The following is a 13,388-nucleotide window of genomic DNA, read 5'->3' as shown; positions in this document are numbered from 1 at the left end:
ATTAACACCAAGTCCCCCACATGCCTGTCAGTTTGTTGTACTGTGGGAGCTTGGATGTTGCTGTGATGCTCAAAGCTACGCCAACCGTATTCAAACACCAGCAAGGTCACTCACAGTGGACAGGTTTCAACTGAGCTTCCAGATTAAAACAGACTAGGAAGAAGGACCCAGCAATCTACTTTTGAAAAGGTATAGCCAGTGAAGACCTTATGAATAGCAGTGGAGCATTGTTTGATACAGTGCCCCTCAGGTTGGAAGCCACTCAAAAGACAACTGGGGAAGAGCTGCCTCCTCCAAGTAGAGTGCACCTTAATGACATGGATAGAGTTAAGCTTTCAGGACCTTCATCTGCTGTTGTGGCATGACTCAAAATGAGAAGAAACTACTCCAAACATCCATTAATAATGGGAACGTGGAATGTACAAGGTATGAATCCAGGAAAATTGGAAATCATCAAAAATGAAATGGAATGCATAAACATCAGTATCCTAGGCATTAGTGAGCTGAAATGGACTGGTATTGGCCATTTTGAAACAGACAATCATATATGCCAGGAATGACAACTTGAAGAGTAATGGTGTTGCATTCATCATCAAAAAGAACATTTCAAGATCTATCCTGAAGTACAATGCTATCAGTGGTAGGATAACATCCACATGCCTACCAAGAAGACTGTTTAATTTCACTATTATTCAAATTTATGCACCAATCACTAAAGCCAAAGATGAAGAAATTGAAGATTTTTACTAACGTCTGCATTCTGAAATTGATCAACAATGCAATCAGGACACATTGATAATTACTGAAGATTGGAATGTGAAAGTTGGAAACAAAGAACAAGGATCAATAGTTGGAAAATATGGCCTTGGTGATAGAAATGATGCCCTAGATCACATGATAGAATTTTGCAAGTCCAATGACTTCTTCATTGCAAATACCTTTTTTCAACAACATAAACGGCAACTATACATGTAGGCCTCGCCAGATGGAATGCACAGGAATCAAATTGACTACGTCTGTGGGAAGAGATAATACAAAAGCTCAACATCATCAGTCAGAACAAGGCCACGGGCCAACTATGGAACAGATCATCAATTGCTTATATGCAAGTTCAAGATGAAACTGAAAAAAATTAGAACAAGTTGACCAGAGCCAAAGTACGACCTTGAGTATATCCCACCTGAATTTAGAGACCATCTCAAGAATAGATTTGATGCATTGAACACTAATGACCAAAGACCAGACAAGTTGTGGAATGACATCAAGGCCATCATATATGAAGAAAGCAAGAGGTCATTAAAAAGACAAGAAAGAAAGAAAGAAAAGACCAAAATGGATGTCAAAAGAGCCTCTGAAACTCGCTCTTGAACGTTGAGTAGCTAAAGCATAAGGAAGAAATAATAAAGCAAAAGAGTTGAACAGACGATTTCAAAGGGTAGCTCCATAAGACAAAGTAAAGTATTATAATGACATGTGCAAAGACCTGGAGGTGGAAAACCAAACAGGAAGAACACGTTCAGCATTTCTCAAGCTGAAAGAACTAGAGAAAAAATTCAAGCCTCAACTCGCAATATTGAAGGATTTTATAGGGTAAATGCTAAATGACTCAGGAAGCATCAAAAGGAAGGATAACACGGAGTCACAACACCAAAAAGAACTGGTTAACATGGAACTGTTTCAGGAGGTACCATATGAGCAGAAACCAATAGTACTAAAGGGAGGAATCCAGGCTGCTCTGAAGGCACTGGCAAAAAACAAGGCTCCAGGAATTGATGGAATACCAACTGAGATGTTTCAACTAATGGATGCAGCACTGGAAGTACTCACTCATATATGCCAAGAAATTCAGAAGACAGCTACTGGGACAATAGCCTGGAAGAGATCCATATATATGCCTATTCTCAAGAAAGATGATCCCACTGAATGCAGAAATTATTGAATAAGATCACATGCAAGTAAAATTATGGTGAAGATCATTCAAAACCAGCTGCAGCAGTATACCGACAGGGAACTGCCAGAAATTCAAGCCAGATTCAGAAGAGGATACAGAGTCGGGGATATCATTGCTGATGTCAGATGGAACATGGCTAAAAGCAGAGAATAAAAGATTTTTACCTGTGTTTTATTGACTATACAAAGACATTCGACTGTGTGGATCATAACAAACTGTGGATAACACTGCGAAGAATGGGAATTCCAGAACACTTAATTATGCTCATGAGGAACCTGTACATAGATCAAGAGGCAGTCATTCAAACAGAACAAGGGAATACTGTGTGGTTTAAAGTCAAGAAATGTGTGCATCAGCCTTGTATCCTTTCACCATGCTTACTCAATCTGTATGCTGAGAAATAATGTGAGAGGCTGGACTGTATGTAGAAGAACATGGTATCAGGATTGGAGGAAGACTCATTAATGACCTGCATTATGGAGATGACACAACCTTGCTTGCTGAAAGTGAAGAGGACTGAATCACTTACTAATAAAGATCAAAGGCCACAGCCTTCAGGATAGATTACATGTCAACATAAAGAAAACAAAAATCCTTGCAATTGGACCAAAAGCAACATCAGGTTAAATGGAAAAAATATTGATGTTTTCAAGGATTTCATTTTACTTGGGTCCACAACCAACATCCATGGAAGCAGCAATCAAGAAATCAAAAGATGTACTGCCTTAGGCAAATCTGCTGCAAAAGACCTCTTTAAAGTGATGAAAAACAAAGATGTCACCTTGAAGACTAATGTGTGCCTCACCTAAGCCATGGTGTTTTCAATTTCCTCCTATGCATGTGACGACTGGATGACGAATAAGGAAGACTAAAGAAGATTTGACGCCTTTGAATTGTGGTGTTGGAGAAGAATATTAAATACACCGTTGACTGCCAAAAAAACAAACAAATTTATCTTGGAAGATATACAACCAGAACGCTCCTTAGAAGCAAGGATGGTGAGGCTGCATCTCACATACTCTGGACATGTTGTCTGGAGGGATCAGTCCTGGGAGAAGGACATCGTGCTTGGTAAAGTAGAAGGTTATCGAAAAAGAGGAAGACCTCAATGAGATGGATTGACACAGTGACTGCAACAACAGGCTTAAACATAACAACAATCGTAGGGATGACGCAGCATCAGGCAGTGTTCATTCTGTTGTAGACAGGGTCGCTCTGAGTGGAAACCGACTAATTGCACCTAACAACAACAATACCAAGTAGACAGACGAATATATCCTCATTCATTGTTGCAACACATAAACAGTTATTTGACCCTTTAGGAGTATATTTCTTAATATGAATTAAGAACTGTATATGAACTTATATTACATGGTAATTTTCTTTTGTGAGTTTATACTAAGTCACAGACACAGAAAAAGATTTATGTATATAGATTTTTATCACAGTGTTACCAAAACATGACGTTTTCAATAAAAAATAGTAACAATAATAATAAACAACAAGAGTAGAATAAAACTTAGCAAATAAGCCACTTGATGGAATATTATGCAATCATATAAAAACTACATTTTCACTTGTTGAATAAGAGAGTTGTTCAAAAAGCAAATAAATCTGAACAGACAAAAAAAAAAACTGTGTTTTCAAAGAATACATAATGGTACAGGAAAATGCTAACTAGGATGCTAAGAAAAAATGACCAAGAACAAAATTAGATAAATACCAGTTTTATTAAAGACTACATATATTTCCCATGTTACCTACATTTTCTATAATAAGAAAATTAGTACATAATTTGTTTATACTTAAAGGGAGTAAACTCTTTAGAACCCTTTCATGGACCATGAAGTTTATATGCCCATGTTTCATTTTTTCGTCCTTGGAGGTTTATTAGCAGGCATTTGAGCCACTTTAGCAGTTTCTAGCATCGCTGCAGATATTAGTGCAACTGCCTAAAAAATAAAGAAAGAAGTTGACCTGCACCATATTTGAGTGTTAAGAGCCATTCGTATGAATGGATGTTTTCCGGAGGAGTGATTGTGTGAAACTTTTGTGTCTTTTGGCTTCTGTACAGCGAAAGAAGTCTTGCAAATATGTTCACTGTTTCCTTTGGGTTATTGGGAAAGTATGGTTGCCGGCAATCAGGAATACTCAAGTAAATGAGTTATTTTTGAGGTGGAAACATTTTTTGATGGATTCCTGGGCCATGAATCAAAATGTTCCATGAGTGTTGTGTGCTTCATGGAACACGGTATCAATATGGCCCACTCTAAATCAAGCTAATAACAACTATATGCAGCAAGTGCAGTATTTATTTAGTATTTTGTGTGTATTTTTTGCAAGTTGAGTATGACATCTTATGACTCAAGCGTAACCAGGAAGTGTAATGCACTGTGGTACCAATATGTCCCACACGTGTGATGTGCTTCATGGAACATAGGACTGATATGTTCTGCTTGCAACTGGCACCAAATTTTTTTCCAGTAATGAAAAACTACCAACAAACAGTGATTCAGCATCCATTCCATTAGTGAAAAAACATGGCATCATCAAAAATTAAAAAAAAAAAAAAATCTATCTATGAAAGGGCTAAAACCATAATTTAATATGAAAAGTATTATAGTGATTATAAAAACATGCTACTGTATTATTAGACAAGGAATAATTATTAGTTGAGGGGAGGTGACTGAGAATTTGGTAATAAGGAATTCTTTAGACAGGAATTTGACTTTTATTAGACATAGTGGCTGTCTACACTGAGCAGAAAATCTTCCCATGTAGAGGGATGGATCTACACATAACCTAATCAAGAGATGTTTATGGAATGAACCTAGAGTATAGGGTGAACACAGACGAGTATCTGAAAATAAGGTCAATGAAATGCAAGCTAGCTGGTCATTCTTTTCTGGTCCTCTCCTGGATTCTTTGTAAGTATGAGAATCTATATATAATATTCTTCCATGTATCTCTGTGTGTGTTTGTGTGTATAAATGTGTCCATTTGAATACCATGTGGAGGATTTTTACATGTACCATATGTACATTTCATGATATGAAACAGAAGGTCTACTGGCTGTACCTACATAAGCCTTTACTGATCCAGGTGCTCAGCTTGTCGGAGAGATGGGGAAAACAGTTCTTGACAAAATCCTCAAAGGTCACTGTTGCTAAGGCATTGATGCTGGCAGCCACGGTGCTATAAGGAGAGAAAGCAACAACATAGTCCAAGCTAAATAAGGCTGAGCCACCAGGCTTAGCTGTTATCTAGGGCAGATAGTCCAGGCAGGGCTCTCAGAAAACAGATGGAGATATGTGTCTCTATTCTAGGCCTCCAGGCAACCTGCATGGCCTGTTCACTCGCTCTTCAAGGTTATTCCTTTGCTAGTGCTCTTTCAATTCTTCCACATATACCAGTGAAGTTAGCAGGAAGTAGCTGATAGAGAGAGAGACAGGGACAGTGTTCAAGCTGGACTAGAGGCAGGAAGTAGTGAATATCCTAACCCAAGAGTCAATACAGTTTGCCATTCATTAATTGTTAATTAATGTATTTATTCATTAATTCTTTTATTCATTCTAGGTAATAAGCATACACTGGTAAATAAGAAAGACATAGATCTTATGCTCTACCTAAGGCCAAGTATACAATTGTGAAAACGTTATGAGAGAAAACACCAAGGCTCTATGAAAACATGTCCTACAGAGACCTAAAGTGATATGAATTTAGGAGATTCTTCTCTTAGGAAATGACAGTGAAGATAGGTACTGGTAGGAACCATGCAAAATGGGAAAAAGATGGTCTAGGAAAAAGGGAAAATTACATATAGCTGCTTTGAGGTAGAAAGGAGTGTGTTGCATTTGACAACCTGAAGGTAGACAAGTGTGGTTAGAATTTAATTAACAAAGGAGAAGGGGTAAGAAATACGGTTTAGAAGTAGGCAAAGACGAAAATCACATAAAGACTCTGATATTCTCTTTCTAGCCTTCCAGAATTTATTCCCATGGCTATAAAACTCACTTAGGCAAGATAGTACCTGAAAGTCTGAGTTTTCTTTGCAGAATAACATAAAAGCTTATTTAATTCCTCATATCAGCCAGTAATATTTTACCTACTGTAATAGATGACTATATTCAATTCATGTGATGCAAAACCACAACTAAGAACAGAAGTTTCTGGAAAAGAAACAAGTTGATGAGTAAAGTACTGCCAGCTGTTTGTGTTTCATTAATATTCATTAGTTAATTATTTATTATTAGCTATTATTATTATTATTTTTATTAGCATCCTCTGGTGCTCACATGAGACAAGAAGTAGTTGGGTCAAAGATTTAGTAGGAGTGCAAAGAAAAAAAATTAATTGTTTTTCTTTTTACTATAGTGCAAGATAATACCATGATTTAAGCTGTAGGTTACTTCATTTGGAATAGTTCCAGGTCCATCTTGTGCAAAATTTGAGTCCCTTCCGTAAATGACAAATATAACAAGTAGAAACTTTCCAAGCCCCTTTTATAGGAATTGGGACAATAATTGTTTTGGATACTATTCTCATTTTCATAAGAATCAAGACAGGATAGGTGTTCCTTGACAGGCTGCCTTTCTAACTTCAGCTCCATGAAAGCCAAGTAAGGAAAAGGGGGTGATCAAATAAAAGGAACTTCCATGCTCCCAACAGCCCTGTATCAAAATAAATTATGTGAACATTTCAAACATTAAGTTTAATCCTTAAATCTATTGTAAGGGAAGGAGCAGAGAGCTGAATTTGATTCAGAAGGATCAGATTTGTTTGTAGAAGCTCTGCTGTGTTGCTCTTGCAGTCTGATGTTTCTGTATGTTGATTCCTCAGATTTTAAATCTGCTGCAAAATGCTGGAAATTTTTTTTTCCTGTCCCTAAACTTCAATGCCTTCCCATTCTACCCCCATTCCTGCCTTTTCCCTAACCCCATACCCTCCTCATAGTTGTAGCAGGAGTAATCTCTTTATAGTATGTGCTGTCCAGTGAGTCCCTTCCTTGGAATTTTTGGACCTGGGATCAAAAGAGTCAACTGCTTTCGTATGGAGGAATTAATCTGTTAACAGCCATCTTTCTCCAACCTGGAGAGAGTCAGCTATAGGGTAAGAGTTAAAAAAAAAACGAAGCTATGTAAAGAGGAACAAAATAAGACAGAGTGTCACCCCTACTTAGGTTTCATCCACTGGTGTTCTCTGTTTCTGGCCTCAGTTCTCCTGAGATCCTCACACCAACACCACAGAACAGTATCACCTTGCGTTACCAATGCAAAATCCTAGAAAGAATATTAAAACCCACTGCCACTGAGTCAACAACAACTCATAGAGACCCTATATTAGTAAAAATAATTCAACAGTATACTAAATGAAAATTACACCAAAAGCAAATGAAAGTCATTCTTGGAATTCCAGGATGCTGCTATCTTAAAAACTCTCAATATATTAATATGACAAAAGTTTTTTAAAAAGTACGTGTGCATACATTTCAAAAATGCCAAAATTTCAATTACCAAAATTCAATACCCTTCCTGATAAACGTCTTTCCTAAAAGTAGAATAAATAAACGTATTTTTGTTCTTAAATTCTTTTCATAATTGTATTACTTTTTTATTGAATATTCTTAAATGTAGAGAATATCTTTCAAACCAAATGTCAATGTCATGTTTAATGGTGAAACCCAAGAACTACTCCCTTTAATGTACACAACAGGACAGTGATTTCTACCCCTATTATTTATCATTATTTTGAAGGCACAAGTACAAAAGACAATAACAGTGTAACTCTTAAAAAAAGAAGAGGAAAACTCAAAATTATTTGCAGATATCATGATTTGAGTGCAATCAAACCCCAAAGAATCAACTGAAAAAAACAAACAAAAAAGACCAGATGGCTAGGGTAATTTTGTAAAAGAAAAGTAATGAATAATTACAAGTCTAAAAGATATTAAATTATACTGTTATTGACACAGCTAGAGACAAATAGATCAAAATTAAGTCAGAAAAAATATGGAATACATAGAAAAACTTAGCGTATGGTAAAGGTAGCATTTCAAATCAGTGAAATGTGGCTTATTTATTGGAAATTATTGGTAATTTAGGAGGAAAATAAGGCAGGAGCTTCACTTCATTTTCTCACTTAGTCTAAATGGTTCCATTATTGTAACATTTAATAAGACCGTAAGTATACTAGAATGGTGTCTGGATGATAATCATAGAATAGAAAAGCTTTCTTAAAACAATATTAACCCAGAAAACATAATATAAAAAATGATTAATTAAATCTCCAGAGTTTTTCATGCCCTCCTCCCTATCTGCTGGTTTCCTACACCTCTGAAAGATTGCCTGCTAATGAGGGACTTCCCCGGCATGCAGCTGTCCACGCCTACACCCCAATAAATAGCTTGCTGTGCAATGCTATCTCGTGGCCATCTCTTTTTGTCTTGATCCGTCCCAAATTCCTTCATACTTACTACACTACCACCATCACCATCGTCACCCTTACTGTCACCGTTTTCATCATCATCAGAGCAGAGTGCCGTTAATGTACTAACCTCAGAGTTCCGCTGAAGGCACAAGCCACAAAAAGCCCTGGCAGTCCTGGCATTGTGGCAAATATTTCCATGACAAAGTAAGGCATCAGCTGAAAAAGGTGGCCAAAAAAAAAGGATGAATGGTCTTATCAGTAGTGTCTGAAATATGGGACTATGGGAATGTGGCTTTGTAGGAACCGGATATGAGGAAAAGGCAAAAATAAATACATAATAAAATAATAATATAAGTGGAGGTTGCATGGACTAATTAGATGCTAGCAATTGAGGTTATGGCCAATCCACTTTGGTGGACCTGAAGTCCAGCTATAGAAGACGGAGACAGCCAATCTCACAAGACAGGGACTTTTTTTTTTTTTAACCAGTTCCATGTTTGTAATCTGCGCCATTTTGTTGCCCCGTTACCGTACTGTTAGCAACTAAACCCTTAATTCCCTAAAAGCAAGTCCTTAAAATGTGTCTTCAGGAAAGCTAGATAGTGTGGTCCTACTCTTTAGTCAGGATGTGGAAGAGGGTCCCCACAGAACAGACCAGGGCAACTGAATATATAAGAGAAAAAAGGGGGGAGGGATTATTGCTCCTCCTTAGCACATTCTCCCTAAGTGGAAACTTTTCAACCACGTGTAAGTAGTATGACATGGTGGTAGTTAAGCTATGAGGAGTTATGTGGAAACAAGGGTCACTTTGTTCAGTAGGATATTAAAGCATCATTAATCAACTTTGAAATGTATAGAAAAAGGAGTCAAAAAGCAGTATGGATGACTAAAGCCATAAACCTGCGCCAACCCTTCACTCTCCCTAGCCTTGCTCTGCTTCCAGGCCTTGTCCTCAGGGACTAGGTGAGGTGTCTTCTTTTTAAATGCTCACTCTCCATATTAGACTGAGTGTGATCGTATCATCCAAGAAGAGAGGAAAGAAACTAAGTCCTTGGCATTTGGGAGTTGGCTAGTGCCCCAAGCAGTAAAAGAGAAAAACCAAAAAAAAAAAAAAAAAAAAGTCATTAAGTCAATTCCAACTCATAGCAACCCTTTAGGACAGAGAGAGTAGAACTTCACCATAGGGTTTCCAAAGCTGTAAATCTTTATGGAAGCAGGCTGCCACATCTTTCTCTCACAGAGTGACTGGTGAGTTTGAACTGGCAACCTTTTGGTTAGCAGTTGAGCTCTTAACCACTGTGCCACCAGGGCTCAGCATTAACTGACAATGGCTAGAGCTATGTTCCTTGCAGCCAGGGAACCCATACCTGGTCTGGTGCTGAAATAAATCCAGCAGTCCAAGGGTCACAGTCTCTGAAGTAGGAGTACATAATCAGTCCAGAGAAGACAGCACACACAAGGATGATCCAGAGACCCAGCAAATTGAAGTACAGGGCACTAGAAAAGAGCACATGGACCTATTGGTAGTCTTTATGTCATATTATAGTGTGGTAAGGTCATTATCAAAGACAAGGTAAATTTTTGGGGGGGGCGGACATGGAACTTTTTGCTAGTAAAATAAAATTCTACAGCCTTCAGAATCATTACATTTTATACTTTTGCTTTTTTTTTTTTTTTTAGGAACATTACATTTTTAAACCACTTACCCAATTTGAATAAGGCATATTCTAGACAGATTTTCTTTTGATATTGGGAGTTTCTTCCCAAAACCCCAATATGTGTGATGTGAGGTCTATTTTCTTGGATGAAATTCTACGTACCAATCACACATATTATATAACTGTAAGTTATTTCTCCTCACTCATTTCATGAAACTGTCAAAAAGCCCACTTGCATTTTAACATCTTTTCTCCCAGAGGGATAATAAGATAAATGTAGAAGGAGACAAGTTTTAGAAATATTCACTTTGGAGATTAATTCAGATGAAATCTAAAAGTTTTGTTTTTTAAAGACAACAGAACATAATATGGGTAAAGTCATTTTACCCATATTATTTGGAGCAATGAATTTTATTCCCCAAAGCACAGGTATGTTTAATTCCAGTTTGGGTGCTTCTGTAGTATCCTCCAGTTATTTTGCATTCATTATTGCCCTTATAAGTCAAATTCATAACCATTTTCATAATCCCAGGGAAGATCTGAAAGCAGATGAGACTTACGTTGTTGCTCTAAGAGAATAAAAGATCACATCACGAAAAGAGTTACAGGGGGCAGGAGAGCAACACTTGGGCATTTCTTGGACCCAGGTGTTGTTGGAAGGGAATCATCTGGGATTTACATGCATCCACATTTAAATGTAACGACATTCATTTCAAAGCTGCTCAAAATACTGCACCTGTGCACCTGTCTTTTAGAAAACCTTTAAATAAAGTCCTCATTTATAAAATACATCATTTAGAGAAGTATCCCCTTACCAAGAGTTTTGTTTTCAATTTAGAATTTTTTTTTTTTTAATCTCAGAGGTAACTTTCAGTTATCCAACTTCCTTGGGAGTATTTTAATAACCTTTATCTTTGATTTTTATTTGTTTATTTTGGTTTGGAGGGGGCTAATTCAGAGGCAGTCTTTCTGAAATACAATTGCTGCATAAAATGATCGATACCTATAACTTCATTAGTTGCACTCTTGCTCTCAACTATTCAGACAAACTCTACTGAAGTCTTTACTTAGGTTTTCTCCTAGAGAGGCCTCCCTAACCATCTGTCATGGATTGAATTAGATCCCCCAAAAAATGTGTGTTTCAGTTTGGCTGGGCCATGAATCTTTTTATTGTGTGATTTTCCTATATGTTGTAAATCCTGCCTGTATGATGTTAATGAGGGAGCGTGGGTGGCAGTTGTGTTAGTGAGGCAGGACTCAGTCTACAAGATTGGATTGTGTCTTGAGGCAATCTCTTGAGAATAAAAGAGAGAAGTGAGCAGAGAGACAAGGAACATCATACCACCACGAAAGCAGTGCTGGGAACAGAGCGCATCCTTTGGACCTAGGCTCCTGCTCAGAGAAGCTTCTGGTCTGGGGGAAGGTTGATGAGAAGGCCAACAGAGAGAGAGAAAGCCTTCCCCTGGAGCTGACACCCTGAATTTGGACTTTTAGCCTACTTTACTGTGAGAAAATAAACTTCTCTTAGTTAAAGCCATCCGTTTGTGGTATTTCTGTTATGACAGCACTGGATGACAAAGACCTCATCCTGATGTGAAATATCACTCAATTTCTATTCATCATATTTTACATCTTTATAGCATTTATCATTATCTGAAGTTGCACAATATACTCACTGGCTTAGTATCTGTTCCCTCCCCTCAAACAAACACAGTGTTGTTTCCACAAGGTCTAGACTAGTACTGACATATAGTAGATATAAAATTATTTTATTCTGGATAACAAATTATTGAATGATTGAATAAATGAACTAATTAATGATAAAAATGGTTGCAGTCTTTACACCATTTCTTTCTTTGTTTTTAAGGAGCACTGAACTTGCACTCAGAAGGCTATTCTTAACAGTTGTGTGACCTCAGAAAAGTCATTTGACACCGACCCAATTATATTATTTATAAAAAAAGTGTAAATACTTGCCCTACTTCTTATTTTACAGCTAGTATGGAAATCGAATGAGTTACACTCTGCAAAAATATCTGTAGCTATATAGTCATATAGAGGTCATTTTTACATCACCCAAAACCATTTTATAACTTTTCCAGTTAACTATGGAAAATAAGAAACCAATGATAAGATTGTATAGACTGCTGTACTTGTGAATTTCTTTCTCATTAACATGGACTTTGATTATTTTATGGGCTAAGGAATTCTTCCGTTTGTACCTTAGGCCTCTTCACTGGCTCATAAAGAAACTATTTATATGGCTTTTTGACATACCATTCCCTGTTCTAAGTACTTGGGCTATAGCAATGAGCAATACAGAGCCCACCTGCATGGAGATGATATACTGGGTGTGGAAGTAGGTAATAAATATTGAAATAATATGATTTGAGATATGATAAGAGATAAGGAGAAAATAAGGCAATGGGGATGGAACAAAGCTGACTGTGTGTGGATGTGCTCATCTTAGCTAGGATGTGGGCTGGAGGTGGGATTAAGACATGATACACTGCATTAACTTCTCCTACTATCTTAGTACCAGTTATTAACCTCAGACCAGGAAGAAAAACTACAAACCAGAGGCAAAAGCTTCCAGGGAGCACATTTCAAATGACTTGGTAAATGATATAATGTCTTTGTGCAAAAAAGATCTGGTTTAAGATTAAGTTGTCCTTGGTAAATAATCAGTATTCCTGGCCATACAATCAAATCCATATATAGTCAATCACTCCTGGTTTTAACTATTGGCAACATTCAGTGTGAACTTTATGGATCTATTTTCACCTATCTATGTTGCAGGATAGAAGATCAAAGACTACAGCCTTCAGTATGTATTACACTTCAACATAAAGAAAACAAAAATCCTCACAACTGAACCAATAAATAACATTATGATAAACGGAGAAAAGATTGAAGTTGTCAAGGATTTCATTTTACTTGGATCCACAATCAAGCCCATGGAAACAGCAGTCAAGAACTCAGATGACATACTGCATTGTGCAAATCTGCTGCAAAAAGCCTCTTTAAAGTGTTAAAAAACAAAGACGTCACTTTGAGGACTAAGGTGGTTCTGATCCAAGCCATGGCATTTTTGATTACTTCATATGCATGTGAAAACTGTACAATGGATAAAGAAGAAGAAAAAAGAAATGATGCCTTTGAATTATGGTGTTGGCAAAGAATACTGAATATACCATACACTTCCAGAAGAAACCCTGGTGGCGTAGTGGTTAAGTGCTCTGGCTGCTAACCCAAGGGTCAGTAGTTCGAATCCACCAGATGCTCCTTGGAAACTCTGTGGGGCAGTTCTACTCTGTCCTATAGGGTCGCTATGAGTAGGAATCGACTTGATG

The 13,388-nt window shown here is 37.3% G+C and overlaps 1 protein-coding gene across 1 annotated transcript in view; it reads right to left on the bottom strand.

The window, feature by feature from the left end:
• SLC5A12 (solute carrier family 5 member 12) overlaps positions 1-13,388 on the bottom strand; it is a 57,372-nt gene that overhangs the window by 20,057 nt on the left and 23,927 nt on the right. Inside the window, exons 7-9 of the mRNA XM_003412313.4 lie at positions 9,745-9,874; positions 8,505-8,593; positions 5,034-5,146 (exon numbers count right to left, since the gene is read on the bottom strand). Coding sequence (XP_003412361.1) covers positions 5,034-5,146; positions 8,505-8,593; positions 9,745-9,874 — 332 coding nt within the window. The remainder of the gene's footprint in view (positions 1-5,033; positions 5,147-8,504; positions 8,594-9,744; positions 9,875-13,388) is intronic.

This window comes from Loxodonta africana, chromosome 7 (assembly GCF_030014295.1).
Source record: "Loxodonta africana isolate mLoxAfr1 chromosome 7, mLoxAfr1.hap2, whole genome shotgun sequence".
Classification (NCBI taxonomy): domain Eukaryota; kingdom Metazoa; phylum Chordata; class Mammalia; order Proboscidea; family Elephantidae; genus Loxodonta; species Loxodonta africana.
The sequence above is the reverse complement of the archived record's forward strand: the minus strand, read 5'-3'. Positions and strand labels throughout refer to the sequence as shown.